Source organism: Fringilla coelebs, assembly GCF_963513975.1.
Source record: "Fringilla coelebs genome assembly, chromosome: 6".
Classification (NCBI taxonomy): Eukaryota; Metazoa; Chordata; class Aves; order Passeriformes; family Fringillidae; genus Fringilla; species Fringilla coelebs.
In genome coordinates, this window is record NC_140034.1 from 56,196,132 (window position 1) to 56,215,161 (window position 19,030).

Here is a 19,030-nt window from a genome sequence, read left to right on the forward strand (position 1 = left end):
CGTCAGCATTGAGCTCAAATTTCATACACATCTCATTTTATAATCTGGTGTTTAAGTGTAAATATTTTACATCTATTTTTCCTTCTTATTTGTTATAAATAAATCATCACAGATCTGGTAGATAAGTAACCGATTCCCCTGGAGATAGTCTGCTGATTTTTGTGTGACTCAGCCTCTGTGTGACCAGTTTAGACATTTTTAGCTATTCCAGTGTTTCTTCTGCGGGGGAGGTGAATTTTAATTACCTGTTCTGGGCCCTGTTTGCAAGACTTGAGAGCTCAAACAGTTCAAGAGATTTGTGCTGCACCTTTGTCCCTGCCAGGCTCGAGGTTTCCTTGTCTGTCTCTTGAGCTGCTGTTTCCAGGACAAGCCTTTCTGTCCAGTGGTTTTCTCTCCAGCAGCCCTCATGTTAACAGCTGGCATCTGCTGGGCCTTTACCATGGGCTTTTATTGGATTATGTCTGATTATTCCAAATCTTTCTGTACCTGAGTCACTTGGTGACTCCTCCTGGGCCAAAGATTTGCTGTTGCTTCCCTTTCCTACCCAAGGAACCCTCTTTTATGGGAAGTCCTTCCCTGGCTTTTTTTCTTTCCAGAGCTGGAGGAGTGATCAGCATCACCATCAGGGCTGTCTCTGCTTGCTGTGTGATCTGGGGATCCCACTCTGTTTGCCAAAGCCAAACACTGAAGGGCAGATGGAAAGCTCTTGCAAGACAATGCTATTTATTCTGTTTCAGTGCTACAGAAACTTCTCAATCTATTAGAGAAATAACAGCTGCAAGGAGGAAAGAGACAAATGCCAAAGTCTCTGCCTGGACTGTGTTCCTGCCTGGTGGAGCAAGAGGCACATCTCTGCAGAATATTCAGAGGAATATGCAAAGGAATAATATGCAAAGGAATTCAGGATCTGCCCATCTGGATGGAACTAATTTAAATGTGCCCATGGCATTCTACCAGCTGAGAAAGATTCCATGGAATTTTCGCATCCCCTGTGCTCTCCTTTCAGGAGTAATGCCAGTCCCTCAAAAAATTACCTTACCTTTGTTTGTTCTGAAGCCCTGTTGAGGTATTTCTTAGATATTAAGCCTGCTGCATCCATGAAAAATGTCCATCATGCTGCAGCCCAGCAAAGCTCAGGACTGAGATAGGAATAAATATGTAAGAAAAGGGAGGTTGCAAGCACAGTGTTGTTGCTGCTGGCCAGATGTCCAGAGCTCACAGCCCGGGGGCTGCAGCCAGGTGAATAATGCCTGCAACACCCAAGGTGTTTGTTGAATTTGTTTGTTTTCTTGTCCTCTCTCACTTCACCTTTTCCTGTATTTCCACACTGTATGTCTTGCTTTTTACATACTTCCAATAAAATCACTGCTGCCATTTCAGAAAAAAGGACCCAAACTTTATTAGAGTGCTTTGAATGGGTTTTGTATGCATCATTTTTTTTCTCCTTATCATGATAGACTGAATTTTGGGTACTAGTTTTGCCTAGTTTTGTTTTGATGTGTCTAGTAATTGGTCTGAGACTGACAATTCATCCCCAGTTCACACCTACCATGATGGTATATATTCCTTTTTTTTTTTTTAATGGATATGTTCTGGCTTCTGAACAGCTGAACGCATCAGAAGAATTACAAAGGCTAGATTTATTTAGTGCCTTTACAACAACAGGCTTCATATTTTTTGGCTTTCTGTAAGGAATAATCATGTAATAATTGTGGTGTTTGTGAGGGTCCCCAGGATGAGGTGAGAGATGAGAATCTGAGTCCTTGATCTCAGAAGGCTGATTTATGTCATATTATATTATATTATATTATATTATATTATATTATATTATATTATATTATATTATATTATATTATATTATATTATATTATATTATATTATATTATATTATATTATATTATATTATATTATATTATATTATATTATATTATTAATGTTATACTAAAACTATGCTATAGAAAGAGAAAGGAGACATCAGAAGGCTGGACAAGAATGAATAATAAAAACTCATGACTGACAGCTGATGGTGATTGCTTATTAATTAAAAACAATTCACATGTTGGGATAAACAGTCTCCAGACCACATTCCAGAGCAGCAAAACATGGAGAAGCTAAGGCTTCTCATCTTCTCAGGAGAAGAAGGGCTGGTGAAGAGATTTTTCAGAAAATATCGTGGTGACAAACAATCAAAGCTCTGAAATAAATGCCTGTCCCCAGACTGAATGGCTGGAATTTAAAAAAAAAAATCCATTCTGTCAGTCCTGTCCTCACTTCCAAATCCTTTTTTACTATGAGGCCCCACTGGGTTATGAAAACACCTTTCCCTGGAGGAACCCTATCTTAAATAGAAGTCTCCACTGAATCCATGTGTTAAATCAGTCTCATGTTACCGAGTCACTCCTGGTGCATTGAGATGTTCTTCTGCTTTCACATTTCCTTGGCAGGATTCCCTTTTCTTTCCATTTCTGACAAGACTATTAATCCCTCTCTGATCAGTGTGTGCTCCATCACCAGGACACACCACAAATCATTGGGAGGTTCTCTGGCAGCTGGTTGGCATCACACCTGAGTGCTGCACCCAGCACAGGCTTCTCCCATCTACAGGAGCATCTTTCCTTCCGTCATGTCTTGTGCCTTGTGTAGAGTTCTCCAAAAGGCTTCACAAATTGATTGCTTGTCTTTCAAAAGCTGCCCTGTGCTCTCCAGCACTCCTGATAGATTTCCAAATGATCCTCATTCATCCTTGCTCACTGAAAGGATGGGTGACCAGTCACAAAGCCTGAAGGAGATGGAAAAATATCACCAGTGAGGGAAAGAGAGAGGAGGATCCTCTCTTAAATCTCTCTGAGGCACAGAGGTGGTCAGAGAGTACAACAAACCAGCCAAGTTGCCCTTATTGAACCCCATCTCAAGGAATATGGCTTTAAATACCATAGGACTTTCTCCTGAGTGCCAGCATTTTGGCAGGGAATCTCACAAATAATTCGTGTTCAGGGATTCCTCTCCCATACCACAGGCAGGCTGTCAGCCTGAGAGCAGACCCTCACTAAGCCCTTTGGAGGGGGCTGGAGGCAATTTCTCTTTCACATATTTGTTACTGGTTTTTCAAAATGCTCCATGCTTCACCTACCCCCTTCCCTGCAGTAGGATAAAAGGCAGTTTAGAGATCCCAGCATTTGAGGAATGTCCCTTTCTCAGCACAAGTGGGATGGCAGATGTCCATGTCAGCTCCATCACCTCCACAAAAGGTCATAGGGGTGTAAATAGGACAACATAATGTTCAAAATTAATGTCATTCTAAACAGTTGGTAATATTGCTAAACATTGGGGCCCTATCATAATACCCTTAATAAATACTTGACCAAAATGTCATCCCATTTTTTTTGTTAGTGGCTGCCCTTTTGTTAGCAGACAAATCAGGTTCAGAAATCCTTTGGGCATCAGGAGGGAAGACTGAGCAAACTGAGCATGAGCAGTAACTTCTTCTTCTTGATACTATTAAAATACCTGATACTTCTCAGGATTTTTATTTATTAATTAGTCTGAGTTTAATTCTCCAGGTAATCTGAATAGGTTATATTATATTTATCATATTTATATTATATTTATCATTACATTTATCATTATATTAACATGTTCACAATATAATCTGTCTGATTCTATGGTCACACAACAACTCTCTCATGTAAGTACCTGAAGTGCAGCTTGAGTGTGGTAGCTGGTAACTCAGTCTTGCAGAACAAGATGAAAGACTGAGAACTGCAGGAAGTAGTAATCTTTTTGTCTTTGATGATAACAAAAGATAATTAAAACTTCCATTCTTAATATTTTAAATTCAAAGCTTTTTTGGTTAAAAATCTGTTGATATAGATATTTGTTTTTAATGAAAAATTCTACCTTAGAAAATTCTTGTTAAAATAATGATCTGATGTCACTCTGTTACGCTAAACAATATCAATCCTTTTTCAAGCTAGAGGCTTAATTATAAAGTTTCAACATGACTGAATTTTGTGCATTTCTGCACCAAACAATTGGCATTTATTGCAGAATGAAGTAGCTTGCCAATGCAGCCTCATGGGAAGTTGTGTTTGTTCTCACCACAGCAGGAACCGAAGTTCCCTTGCTCAGCATTTGTCCCATCCTCATCAGACACCTCAGGCCTGTGGAAGAGCCTTGCTCTTGGAACCCAGGACATTCCTCTGGCTGCCCTGGAGGACTCAAGACCCTGGCAGGGGGCTCAGAGACCTTGGCACAGAGTCAAAGACACCTGTGCCTTTGATTTTAGCCCTTGGAAACAATTACCGACTTTGTGTGAGGAGTTACAAGCCAAAAGGGTTTGAATAGAATGATAGTGAATTTATCACAGGGTGAAAAAGTAGAATTTTGGGGATTTAGAATGGGGGTTCAAGAAGCAAGGTGGAGGAATCTGGACGTGTCCTGTCCTCCTCCTCCTCCATCTTCTGCTGGGATGGTGGCACTTCTGGATTGGTTTAGAGCAGAGACAGACTGTCTAACATAGGTGATAGGTATTGGAAAATTATTGTAAATAAAGTACAGGTAGTTCTTAGTATAAAAAGCTAACAGCACCCCAAGGGTGTTCAGTGTGCCTCAACCCAACCTGCTGGACAGATCTCAGCAGGTCAGAGATGGAATGTAACAGCTAAGAGAAAATAAACAACCTTGAAAAGCAGAACTGAGGAATCCTGACATCTTCAGGGGGCTGGGAAAAAGAGACTTTCCAACACCTCAGGGTCATCTGGAGAGCAGAGACCTCGACCCCTGGCTGCCAGGACTGTCTGTGCCCAGGAATGAGCTCAGTCCTGAAGTGACAGAGATGTGGCAGGCAGGGATGGGTGGTGTGTGCAAAGGAGAGGGGGGCTGCTCTGTGCTCCATGAGGTGTCTGGGTGCTCTGGGCTGACATTTGAAGCAGAGTTTGTAGAGCATTGAAAATGAAGGATTGCTTTGCAGTTCATTTCTTCCAGGTGCAAAAGCAAAGAAAATCCTGCTTTTCCCTTCTCAACAGAATCAACCTTTCAGATGCCCCCTTCCAATTCCTGCATTAACTGCTCACACCTGGGTCTCTTCTCCTAGGCAGGGGACACCTGCTGACAGACTAGCATTTACCTTTAAAGGTTTCTTCCATACAGATGAATATTTAAAATTTCTCTACAAGTGCTGGCTTCAAGCCTGTCTGGTGCCTCAGCTTTTCTGTCTTCTCCAGTTCATAAGGCCTCACACTTCTGTTTATTCACCTTCCTCCTTCTGAAGATAAAGTAATTAAGAGAGACTTTATAGTTCCTTCCTATTTTCAGTGTCCTTCACATGTTCAGCACATAACCCCAGCTCCCTGAATTTATAGCAAAAGTATGAGGCAGGCTCTTTTTCTGCTTTGATTTCCTCTATCTATGTCACAGTTCTAACCACGGCAGTGACCCCATTAACTAGATCATAATCTTTTCACCAGTCCCACAGAGAGTATTTTAGTTGATGAAGAAGTTGGATGTTGGTTCCTGGTGACTCAATATACGGTGGCATCTTCTAATTAAAACACGAGTCATTGTGACAGGTGGGTTGCAGCCACAGAATCCTTTGCTACTTCCACCTAAATGCAAACAACAACCCAATAAAAAAGCACTTATTGCTTACCATAAAACACACAGGATCATTCTCCCTTACTCAAAATATGAGACTTTTTTGCTATTGCCTCCTGTGCTGCTTCTGAGAAAGCGAAAAAGCTTCATTGACGCTGAGGAAAGCAATCCTATATGAAAGGGGAGAGCAGAGAATCCTTCCTGATTGCAGTGCATTAGTGGCTTGCTTAGAGCAGCAGGAACTCCAGATACCTTAAAATTAACAGATTGCCATTACTATATATAAATCTCTTGGCCTACCTATTTCATCTGCTTGTTTTTTTCCCTGTAACTTTGTTACAGAGATTTTGAAATCTTGGCCACGTCTGAAAATAATAGTACACACTTCACATTGGAATAGATGAGGCAGAATTTTAGCTGAAGAATAACATATAGGTGCCACCACCAGAGAAGAGGCTTACCTGTAACATTACTGTTTGCTAGCACTAGTAATGGGCTCCTGTCAACAGAAATGTTTATTTGAGATAACCTGACAGCAAAACTGTCTGCTGTGAAGAGGTAGCATGGCAGGGAATCAAGCCCTCCTATCAGTGTTCCCTAATAAAACCTTCTGTCTGGAGTACTTCTGTTCCTTTTTGAAAAACCTATTAAAAGGGCTGTTGAACAAGCAGTCCTGGAACATTCCAGCACTGCTTGTATTACATTTCACCAAGCACTAGCTGAGAGAAATCAGCAAAAGCCACCAGCATGGGAGATGCAAGGATCTAGGAGCCATCTGAGCCAGAGCTTTCCTACCTTTGCAACTTTTCATTGCTGAGGATGGTGTGGGCCAGGCAGACCCACAGCATCAAGTGCTTTAAACAGACTGTGGCTAAGGAAGGGCCAGCATAACAACAAGGCTCATTAATTTAATGCCTCCTGATGACAGAAGCAGCTGTCTATGGCCTCTGCATCTTTCAGCACCAAAACTGAAATGCTGAACAGTGTTGGATGCTTTGAACACCCAGGGGCCGAGCAAGGTCAGTCAGTGATTTAAATACAAATGCTTCTGACAGGCTAACAGCACTGGTTGGTTGAGGAGTCAAAAAGAATAATTTAAAAAAAATATCCTACCCTTATCAAATGGTTCAGACTGAGTCATTTCTGCCTGAGAAAGCATAGTCACTAATTATTGCAGGGGAATGTGCGTATGCACCTTCCAAAAATTGATATGGCTGCTGAATTTCACATCCTACTCATCATCTCCCAGCAGATTTCTCAGTACTTGGAGAAAAAACCCTTCCTGAGTTGCATCTGAATGATGTAAGTGTTGTGTTAAGACAATGATTATTTAAAACCAGAATGGGATCTAATTTAGCTACTCCTTTTTAAGGACGCCGAGGCAAAAACTGTTATGACCACCCTTAAGAAGGCAGGCAGACAAGAAAAAGTAGCTGTGGCTTAATGAGGCTGCACAGTAATTCATACAAGTCTGGAAATAATTTTGTTATCCTTCAGATGGCAATGATCATCCTTTTCCCCCCTTTCCTTCTTTCCATCTGTTTAGGGAAGGAAGGTTTTTTAAACAAGTCCTTTGTGAGGGCTCTATTAACCCTCTCTGTGTCTCTTGCCACACCACATGCTAGTGACCCCTCCCCTGTGCCTCCCAGCTGTGTGGCCTAAACATTTAAGACAGTATTCTCAGAAAAACTGGTTTTTTAATTAATTTTGAACATTTTGAGGAATATTAGACAAGATTTTATTTGTTTCCCAGCCTACACATCTCAAACAAATTGCAGACTTCAGATGCTGGCATATTGTTTCTCCCACATCTTGCTGTTCTTTCCCACTAATCCACTGATTATGGAATGGGTTACTTATTTTTCTACTCCTGTAAGACAAAATGTTTTGCACCATTTGAGATGCAAATGTTGGAAAAATTTCTTCTATCTCACTGCTCCCTATAATTTTTCTTTCTTTGTATAGAATAAACATGGACTTATTTTTTAGAAATGCTCTTTAAACTGGATAGATCATATAGATGCCTTACCTATTTTTCTGATTCAGAAAGTAGAACCACTGAATTGTGGTGCACAAGTTAAATAAAGCAATTAAGACTTTTGAAGGGTAGTTACAATTTCTAATCATGAGGAAAGCCAGGTTGGTACAAGAATTTGTGAATGTCTTCTCACAAGCTACCATGCTGCTCTTTTTTATAAAATATACTTGACTTTGAGTGACATTGTATCCCCAATTAAATTTAAATTACCCATTTACTACAGGCCTCGGTGGAGGCAAGGTTTAACCTCCAAGAGCAAAGCTGGAATGAAAACTCACAACTTAATATAGAAATGCATATCAACAGGACCTTCCTTCATCTTTTTTTTTAATCCCTCCTCTCTTTCTTTTGCTACCATTTTCTTCTCCTTTTAATGTATTTTCATTTTCATATTTAATCAAGTACCCTATCTCACCCAGTAGCGAGCACAGTAGTGGTACATATTATATAATTACTCCTTGCTTGTTTTGGCCTTTTTTTCTTCTCTCCTTTTTTAATACAGAGAAGATTCTTTAATTCATCTTATACCTTTCTTTAATTTGCTTAAATTGTATGTGCCTCAGTTTGCAATTTCAAAATTACAAAGGAAATGACCCATCAAGTGTGGCAGGTGACCCTGTTCCCAGAATCCTGACAAGGTGATACAACAGGAGAGGTGACATGCTGAGATAAAAACATCTACTGAGAGCAAGTCAGAAACTTCAAGCAGATTCCCTGGGATTTAATCCAAAGCCCTTCACTGGTCCCAGAAGTGACTTTTATGAAAGAATAAAATATGTATTGTAAGACTTGCCCAGTGCCTTGGGAAAGCTTCAGCCCTGCCATCTTTCCCAGGATATGTACTCCAAGCTATTTAAAGTGCATCTATGTGAACCACTTGTGCTGTGTGCGGAAACTGCATGTGTGACTGAGAACTTGAGAAGTCACCTCAGGTCCTGGCATTGCAGCAATAAAAACTGTATCCAGATAAGGCAGGGAGAAGCAGCCTGGCTGAAAATGGATCTGTATGAGCACAACATACATTGTGAGTTGCAGAAATCTGTATGAATATTCCCTTCCAGGAGGTGCTCCAGCTACTTCACTTCTAGCACTTCGGCTCCTCTCTCGGTTCTTGGAATTTTCACACACAAGTTGACAGCACATTAAAAATGAACACAGCTTTATTTGCTAGACTTAGATCTTATTAAATGTGCATATTAAATGTTAGCAGAATGTTTAAAAAATTTATTCTGACATTAGTTTATCATATATATCAGCAACATACATAGCAGACAAAAACACCACTCAGATTACACAACAGTACAAGTCAAACAAGTGGTACATGTAGAATAGTCAGAAACTCCATCTATTTTCACTCCATTCTCTTGCCTCAAACTGACAGCACTACATAAAAAAGTAAAAGCACAGTAAAAAAATTTCTAGGAAAAATACGATAGTGTCTCATAGTAGCACTCTTATTTTGCAGTCCTCTGCTTAGAACATACCACGCTAAACCTTCCCAAGGTAAACAACCTAAATTTTAATTGTAAAAATAAAAAATAAAAAAAATCCCTGATTGTATCACACCTGAAAGGTCAATTTTGTTTTGTGTAACTAATTCTAATGAGCCAATCTATTGTTATGTAAATTATAGTAATTGCAACACAGAACTTTATTCACTTCCGTTAAAGGACACTTTTAGATACTGAATCACATAGAAATAAAATATTCCAACAGTAACAATCAGCACATCTCCAAACTGACCAGGCCTTCCTTACTGTTCTCACTTTTTAAGAACACCTCAGGAAACTTATGTGAACCATTATAAACTCAACCATACTGATACCTTTAGTCAAAATACTGCTTAATGGCAAGTAAAGGCAAACTACTATGTAAAAAGGTGTCAAGACTAATTTCTTATGTGATATTAGCTTTCAGTATGACAACAGATCCTCTTTTCAACAGTTTCTGTATACGAAGAAGTAATGCTACAAACTGTAATGTCTTGTTTTTAAGATACATATTTCTTTCTAAATAAGCTGATCCCAGGGTTTTTTCCACTTTCTATTGCATGATACAACATATACAAAACATCTGTATTGCATTAAATAGTAAGCGATCTTAAAAAATAAGTTTGTAAGAAACACAAAGTAGGAGTCAAAAAATCAATTCAAATTCAGGGTCTGCCTATCAATGCTGTATCCCAAACACATGTATTTCCTTATTTTCCTCCATCTTGCTCTTATATAGCATTATTCATTCACAACACATCGATTTTGCTGATATCTTTTTAAGTGTAGTACATTAGGACACTTTATTACTTGAAGAAACTAATCTTCCATAAGCAGAAATAGTGCATCTAATGCTGAATTTCCAAATCTGTTCTCAGCTTCAGTCAGGTTGTACATTTTGCACAGAAATATCCTTTTGCATCTCATCACCTTTCTGTTTGAAGCATCTGTCTGCACTGCAAACAGTAACAAACCCACAACATCTAAATGAAGCAGTTTAATTAACAGTATATGTGCAAGATGCAGCACAGTGCTTTCATTGTGCAAATTGTGGTGTTTGATATGTGATTACCACTGATGGCTGATACTCTTCTTTGGCTTACACATCAAGCAGCAGAGCTAATTTATTTACACATGCATTCCTCCAACAGATCCATCACTTCAAATATATATGAATATTCAAGAACATAAATTGCCAACATGTTTGATTGATCAAGCAACCTTAGAGAATGAAGGTGAATAACTTACAGTAACGAGAAATGTACATTGGCATCGAGTCCTTGACTGGCAGCCAAACCGTGATGTGAGCTCGAGGTAGGCACTTAATCCTTCTGCTCATAACAACAGCTCCACTCAGGACATGGATTTAAAACCCTTTCAACATTAAGGTTACTCACCAAGTACTCCAAGACACAGGTGAGGTTTGCAAAAACCAAATACCCTAAGTTGTGGCAGCAGTAAACAGTACATCATTCACTGATATGGAATACAAATCTCAATTTTTGTGTGTATACTTGCGAGGAAGTATAACTTTCAAAGTGCAAATAGAGCAACATTTTCTAATCTTGTCTAATTCAGCATGAGAGAACTCAATAATCTGGTGTTACCACAGTCTGCAGTCTAGGCATGAACTGCTCTCCAACAGTCCACATGGCACTGAAACAGAAGTGTGCCAAGGTTCCCTAACACTGAACAGCTCTGTCTGCAGGTTCACAGTAGGCAAATGCCTGCAAGCACATTTTGGAAATAGGAACTGCCCTGCAGAGATCATTTTCACACCTCTTGCCAAATGCAAAGAAACAAGGCACTGAGCATGGAAGCGTTGATATGTTTTAAATATACAGCAAAATCACAAAAATGCCTACCTGCTTCAAACTAGAGAATGAGGGCACATTCTTAAACAGCTGGAAGCTACTTTGCACAATAGTTATTACATATTTATAAACTCAGTAACTTTGTAGAAAAGCCTCCTAACAAAAAAGAAAAGAAAAGAATCCTTCCCAAAGATTCAAAGGGAGAAAAAAACACCCAACAGAACAACCCCCAAGCCTCAGGATACTATGTATAAGGAAATAACAGCATAAACATACATTATTTGGCATGCTTAAAATATTTTGGATAAAAATCCAAGACCAAACCATTCAGCTAAATCAACTGGTATGGTGGTCCAGCTCCCAATCCACTGCCATGGAGTGCAGGCACACTCCATAGTATGCACTGAGGACAGACACACAACTTTAGCCCTTTGCTGGCATTCACTGAGAATCCAAACAAAGAAATAAATAAACAAACAAGCAGCTTTGGCCAAAAAAAAAAGTCAAACATAATCTTCCAATGACAGTTTTTGAGAATGAGAAATTAAATAACTGTTATTTTCCAAATCATACACATATTTTCTAAACCCATTGCAATTAGGTGATTCCACAATATCTGCATTTAGAGAATAAACTCTTTGATAAATTGTATCTTTAGGAAAATAAATTATGGCTTTTTTTTTCCCTTCACTATTTTTTTTATTCCCTTCACTATTGCATTAACTGAATTTTGTGCCTATAAATAATTCCAAGTGGAATTAAGGCAATACACCTTTAAAAATCAATTCCTTCTATAAAAGGTATAGAAGTTCAAACCAATGCTTCATAAGACATAGTGAATATAAAAAAAAGCCCCAAACCTTAATCCTTGTATCAGGAGTGTTCTATTTAAATTACCACATAATAAAAATAATAATTTTCAGCATTTTCCACAGCAGTGGCCCTCTGTGGTATCCTTTTCAGCCAGCTGGGACACAGCCTGGAATGTTGCAATTAGCAACAGGGAGAGGGCTTGGTGGTAAATGACCTTATCATGCCCTGTGAGCCCTTTGAGGTTAACAGTCCCTATACCAGGAGTCCAAATGCTAGGATTACGAGATTACATTTACAATTCAAAGTCATGGGTAAATAAAAACCAGTGCTGAAATCATACAGTTCAGTAGATTTCTTAAACTTTGAAAGCTCAGTAAAACTTTTAAAGAAAACTCTCAAATCTTTGGACTGAAAAAGAAGAGTTGAACTCTCCTACAGCTTTCAACATGATGCATACTGAGCAAACCACAGATAAAAAAAGCTAGAACAAGCTAAATCCCAAAACAGCTGGGTTTTTGGCTACATTGCTCTGGATAGCTCCATTCTCCCTTCCGTGGCAATGAACTCTTTTTCTGTGGCTCGTTTATCACCTTGGCACAGTCTCTCCTTCAGTTTCTCAAGTTCATACTCATGTAGGATTTTTTGGGTTAAATACTTTTCACGTTTTATTTTGGCTTTCACGTCTGCAGGAACATCAGGGATCATCCATGCTACAAAGAATTTGACGATGAATACAACATGCTGAAAAAAGAAAAAAACAAAAAAACCCACTCATTACCAAAAGAAGCACCTTTTGTTTAATCTGACACCAAATATGTCACTTTTTGTTCACAATAAAATACATTTCATTTGGCTGTCCTGGAGTAATATAGCCTGAATTAATGTATATCTAAGATGTGCACTAAGATTAAAACCCATCTTAGGCAGAAATTTTAATTCCAAACCATTAATGGCTTAGCAAACCTAACAGGAAAGTGTCAGGGCCTGACACTATCACTCTTTAACTCCTCTGTGTGGTTTGTTAGAAAGTTCACACAGCTGTGCTGGTAACACTTAGCTTTGAGAGCTGATGAAACACAGCAGGAAAAGTGATGAGATTAGCACTTGAACTACTTACTCCCTTCTTCCTTCATAACTTGCAAAGCAGTGGCTTAACACTGATGGGCCAGTTATCCAAACTACTGATTTAGCTGTTTTTAACCAATATACATCATTGCAAAATGCTGTCTGAATTTTGAACACATCTCACATGCAGCTCCTTAATGAAAGCAAGAGGAGTGGAAATGCTAGTCCTGGTGGCTTTCATCTCTTACACTGACATAAAGACCTTTTTTATTTTTTTGATTATTTTGATCGACATTTGCAGTCTCCTCAGCCATTTGCACTTTTGCTACTCTGAGGACAGCTCACTGAAGTCAAAGGGCCCAGGAACAGTAGGCCATGACTACTTGGTATTATCTAGGGAACAAATTATCTTATACTCCCAGCAATTCTATTTTCTGTAACACTAGTAATTATCTACACAAATCAGAAGGTACAAATGTCAGAAGGAAATTTTGTAGGGAACATACCTCCATAATAATTATGAAGGCCAGTTTTGCAGCAAGAATGTGCCAGAACTGCATAGTGTGTAAGTACTTCTTCTCATGGTCTGGAGGATATCGATAGTCTCTGTACCTGTAGGAATGACAGACATGCAAAGGTGAAATGTCACATTCAGCCTGGGACAGATTACAAGCTCAGTGACACTTACAAGCAAGTACAGCTGTCACTTAAGGAACCTTTTCTTGTTTTAAATGGTCTGCTTCCTTTTACAGAAAAAGGTTGCCTCTCAATTTGTTTCTATCTTGTGTTTGCCTAAACACCCTCACACACACAGCACCAGAGCAGAGATGAGCATGTGTGATGTGAAATTTGGCCCACAGGTTACTTGTTTTTCAGGCAATGCTCGAATAATACAGGACAGGGTGATGGGATGGATCACAGGGTAATGGACACTGAATAAATGTGACACACATGAGCAGATTATGGCCTGGACAGATGCAAGGCTTCATGAAAGGACAGACTTGAGTGCACGTTCTACACCAACAAACAAATGTAGCTGTTTCCAAAAGTGCTGGGGTGGTTGGTTTAGGGGGGTTTTTTGTTTGCTTTGAGATTTTTTCATCCAATCAATACTTTTATTTTACCATTTCCAAAGTTCTTTTGCAATTATTCTAGAATCTCCAATGCTAGCAAGAAAAGGACTACTTTCTAAATGAAAGCAGGATAGGTCTGATTTTTGGTCCAATCAAGCAAAATAAGGACTGATTTTAAATACCATATCTCATTTTCAGCTTTGGGACCTAAATATCTCCTCTATTCTGCTTTCTTTTCCACTTATTCAGCCAAAAAATCTTTGAACATATAGGCTGAAGTTTGCAACTTTAGCGACATAAATCTCCTTCCTCACTCAAAAATCAATAGTGTAATTACGTAAACAAAAAATCCAATGAAGAAAAAGCAAAATGCAATTTAGCAATGAGACTTTTAATGGTGATTTTTTTTGAGGTGATTGTTTTGTTATTGGTTTGATATCTTACCACCTCAACCATTACCTTATCAATTGTCTAAATATTACTTCTCCCATTTTAGAATGATGAGAATGACATAAATTATTTTCTAATGGACAACCTAGATATTAATTGCTTTTTTATGCTGTTTTCTATACAAAGTGACACCAACCTGCATATGACAAAGTTTTCTGGATTCTCTTTAGGTTCATTTCTCTCAGGAAAATCTGAGATTAGAAACACTGACAAGCTGTTGTTTATGTATCCAGACATTGGTGAGTCTTCATTTTCAGAATAAGCATAGTAGTAAACTAAACGAGGAATCATATCTGATGTGAAGGCAACAATGAAAGCCTGAAAAGAAATTGGAAAAAGAAATAAGGAAAGTGGCACGCAAAATCTGTGAGCAGATTTATAAAGGTGTTGTGGCCCTGTGATTCTGGCATTACCCAAAATCTTTTAAGAAAGGGTGAGAAGCATGACTGGGGCACTTCACCTTGGTAAAAGATGCTGACTTGCAGCCTCAGCACATTTTTCCTGGAAGCTTGAGATACTTAAGGTGCTGAGCTATTATGCTACTATGGCAGTACCTGCAAGTGGGTTTGTTGACTGAGACACACTCAAAAGAGGCACCTCTTGCGCTCAGTAGGCTGCTTTACAATATGTTTCCAATGAAATACTGGCATAGCATTTAGTTACCAGTTTATAAAAAATACTTGGAGCCACTGGTCCCACAGGGGCACCCAGAAGCAGAGCAGAATTCTCACTGAACAGACCTCATAGCAACAAGAACAAAAATGCATCTGACCCACAGGATTCATCCACCTTTCCTGTCCCCTACAGCTCCCTCTGGGCAATCAGTGTGCTTCACCAGACTTAAGCTTCGTACTGGCTTACGCCATTCCAAAAGGCTGGAAAACACAGACAATGGAATGAAAGATTACGGCCAATAAAATGTGGACTGGGAGCTGCACACTGCCAACATATGGACAAGCCAAACCACTAAAATGGTTTGATGGTACCTTTGCAGGTTAACATGATACAGTGTTGATGAAGGAGAAAAAGCATCAGCTGGTTTTTAATTCTTCACATTTTGAGTACATGGAAGAATCAGTGTTGATGTAGCACAGCCCAGTGGTTTTGGTTCTCCAACTTGAGATTCCCCAGCTAATGCATCACATACCTAAGTAAGTAAATAAATATTAACATACTTACATTGGTGACAACAGACAGGATGGCCATCCCATTGAGGATTTCCTGCCACACTCCTATGCTATGTGCTTTTGCAGCCACAGGTCTTCTGTACTGAGTGGTCAATTTCCAGGAGTCTACGCGAATCTCCAGGATATTATTCATCAGAGCAAGAAGGGGAGCCAGGGGAAAGGATGCCACAAAGAGAGTTATGAATCCAAACTGAATGACTGCAAGAGAGAAAAACAATGTGTCAAAATCTGCCCTTCCAGAAGTATCCTCAGAATGATGGGTGTCTGCCACTAGCAGACAAATGGCAAACTTCTGCCAGGCTGCACAAGTCATCTTCAGCCCTGGCCTGAGCTAAGTGACAATCAGCCCCAAGACTTCTCCAGTCCCTTCAGGCTGCCACTCAGCAGCACCCATAGAAATGAGCATTTGGATCCTGTGAAATGATGCTGCCAGCAGTGCTGGATACCAATCCTTTCAGGGTGCTGCAATTCTCATATAAATGGTGTGTAACTGTAAGGGAATTGGGATGGATTCATCCATCAAATTTCTCAATTGTTATCAGGCCAGTTTTGTTCTCTTGCAGTTTGTACCATCTTGTTTTTCTTTTACTTATCAACCACACACCTCACAACCTTACCTCCACCTATTGTTACTGATTTAATCAAAACATGCATAACAATTCTATATGCAATAGTTCCATTGGGGAATGTTGACATTAGTTTAAGAATTGTGAATTGAGTATACAAATGATCCTTTCAGTTGTTACCAAAATTAAGTATCTCAGTACAGAATGTGATAATCCTCAGCACACCTCAGCCAATACTGCCACTATGTTTCAAGTAAAGGAAATAGAACATTTTTTTTCTGGTTTAGGCAGTACATAAAATAAATTCCCACACACCAGTCATTCACTCTTCCATGATTTCAGTGGTAAGTTCTTCACCTCAGATAAGCAACAAAATTCCTAGCTTAGCAGCCCTCTGATAATAGTTCTGATTCTGGAAGAGCAAGGACATAGCTGGCAACAGTGCATTCTGAGTGTATTAGTTTCACAAGACCACAGTCCTGTATCAAATTAAAGTGATACTAACACCAGCATCTCTAGAACACTTCTAGCTATTTCTGCAGAAATAAAACAATACAAAGGTTCATTTTTCAACAAAATGTATCTTTGTAATAAACAAACATTAACTTCTTTAAAGTATCCTTTAGATTTAGCTTGGCTTCAGTTTTGGTTTCAGTTTCTCAGGTTTTGGAAACTGCTGTTATAAGCTCACACGCTCACTTTACCTTTGCAAACCCATATTCCCTTGCCCACACTCCCTCTGCTGGTCTAAAGGACTGAAGGGAAGCACTGATCAGTGCAAGACTAAAGCTGAAGGGATTCTCCTCTAGCCAGTTAATAGCTCTCATGTCTGCAGTACCCATCCTTACAGCACATTTGGCACTCATCCCATACTTAAAATTTCCACTGACATCAGCTAAGAATATGCTTTGGAACAAGAAAAGAACAGACACAGAGGCAGCTGGCTGCACTGAGAATAATGTTCCCCATTCAAATGAGGAAAACAAAACGTCTTTGCAGTGTTTCTGTGAAATTCACAGCAGTTCAAGATGCAAAGACAGCTTTTTTTTTTTAAATTGGGCTGACCTATTTAATGATTCCCAGCAGTTAATAGTCCTGCTATGCAGACGAAAGTGGTGGCATCAACCCACAACAATTAATCGAGAAAATGTTCTTTTGGAAGTGTCAGTACGAGGTGTCCTGTCCTCAATTCCAAATGTGTAATTTTAAACTTACCCATTTCTAAATATTCATAGAACAGGCCTAAGGCTCCAAATGTCTGCAGATCATGGTCTTGCTCCCAGCGACTGTATAAATTTTCAGGATTATTTCTGGCTTTCCGACGACCCCACCAGTTACAAATCCAGCTGTACATGCAGGAAAACGTTAACAATGAGTGAAGCAGATCAGATTGGCTCACTTGGTTAGGGCACGGTGCCAGTAACACCTGTACAGGTTCAGTCCCTGTACAGGCCCTTCACTTAAGAGCTGGACTCAGACCTTGTGGGTCCCTTCCAACTCAGAATATTCTGTGAAGTCAGAATCACAGAATCACTGGGTTGGAAGAGACCTTTAAGATCATCAAGTCCAACCCATGCCCTAACACCTCAGCCAAACCCGGCACCCAGTGCCACATCCAGGCTTTGTTAAACACACCCAGGGATGGGGACTCCACCACCTCCCCAGGTGGGCAGCCATTCCAGTACTTTATCACTCTTTCTGTAAAAAACTTTTTCCTAATATCCAACCTATATTTCCCTTGGTGCAGCTTAAGACTCTGTCCTCTGGTTCTGTCAGTGCTGCCTGGAGAAAGAGACCAACCCCACCTGAGCACAGGCACCTTTCAGAGAGCTGTAGAGAGTGATAGGGTCACCCCTGAGTCTCCTTTTCTCCAGGCTGAACAGCCCCAGCTCCCTCAGTGGTTCCTCACAGGGTTTGTGCTCCCAGCCCCTCTCCAGCCTCACTGCCCCCTCTGGATGTGCTCAGCGTCCCAAGGTCCTTCCCAGCCTGAGGGGCAGGGCTGGACTCAGCACTCAGTGTTTGGCCCCAGCAGTGCAGAGTGCAGGGGAAGGATGACCTCCCTGCTCCTGCTGGCCACACCATTCCTGACCCAGGCCAGGAGCCTTCCTGGCCACCAGGGCACACTGCTGGCCCATGTTTAGCTGCTGTCAGCAGCAGCCCCAGGTCCCTTTGTGCCTGGGCCCTGTCCAGCCACACTGTCCCCAGTCTGTAACACTGCAGGGGGTTATTGTGGCCAAAATGCAGGACTTGGCACTTGGACTTATTAAACTTCATCCTATTGGACTCTGCCCATCCATCCAACTGTTCCAGGTATCTCTGCAGAGCCCTCCTACCTTCCAGCAGATGGACACATGCTCCCAGCTCAGTGTGGTCTGCAAATTCACTAAAGAAAGACTCAATCCCCTCATCCATGGGGTCAGTAAAAATACTGAGCAGAGCTGGCCCCAGCACAGAGCCTTGAGGGACTCCCTGGTGCCTGGCTGCCAGCTGGATGTAGCACTGCTCCCCACTCCTCTCTGGCCTGGCCACCCAGCTCTGAACCCAGCACAGAGTGCTCCTGCCCCAGCCCTGGGCTGCAGCTTTTCCAGGGGTGGGCTGTGGGAGACAGTGCCAAAGGCCAGCTGGAGTCCAAAGAGACACATCCACAGCCCTTCCTGCATCCACTGGCCATCAGAGGAGACCACGTGGGTCAAACACGACCTTCCCCTCCTAAAGCCCTGCTGGCTGCTCTGATCCCCTGCCATCCTCTAAGTGCTGCGTGATGACACTCGGGATAAACTGTTCCATAACCTTACTGGTACTGAGGTCAGGCTAGCTGGTCTATAATTACCAGAATCTTCCTTCCCACCCTTGCTGTGAATGGGTGTCACACTGGGCAGCTTCCAGCCATCTGGAACCTCACCAGTGAGCCAGGACTGCTGGTAAATGATGGAGAGCAGCTT

At 40.6% G+C, this 19,030-nt stretch overlaps 1 protein-coding gene across 2 annotated transcripts in view; it reads right to left on the reverse strand.

Moving 5' to 3' along the window:
* Positions 1-8,839: 8,839 nt before the first annotated feature.
* The window catches only part of ANO5 (anoctamin 5), a 60,747-nt gene continuing 50,556 nt past the window's right edge, over positions 8,840-19,030 (reverse strand). For both annotated transcript variants that reach the window (XM_084208761.1, XM_084208760.1), the window contains 5 exons: positions 17,304-17,434; positions 15,515-15,720; positions 14,472-14,653; positions 13,319-13,424; positions 8,840-12,488 (listed from right to left, as the gene is read on the reverse strand). In XM_084208761.1, coding sequence (XP_084064887.1) covers positions 12,267-12,488; positions 13,319-13,424; positions 14,472-14,653; positions 15,515-15,720; positions 17,304-17,434 — 847 coding nt within the window. In that variant the 3' untranslated portion in view covers positions 8,840-12,266. The remainder of the gene's footprint in view (positions 12,489-13,318; positions 13,425-14,471; positions 14,654-15,514; positions 15,721-17,303; positions 17,435-19,030) is intronic.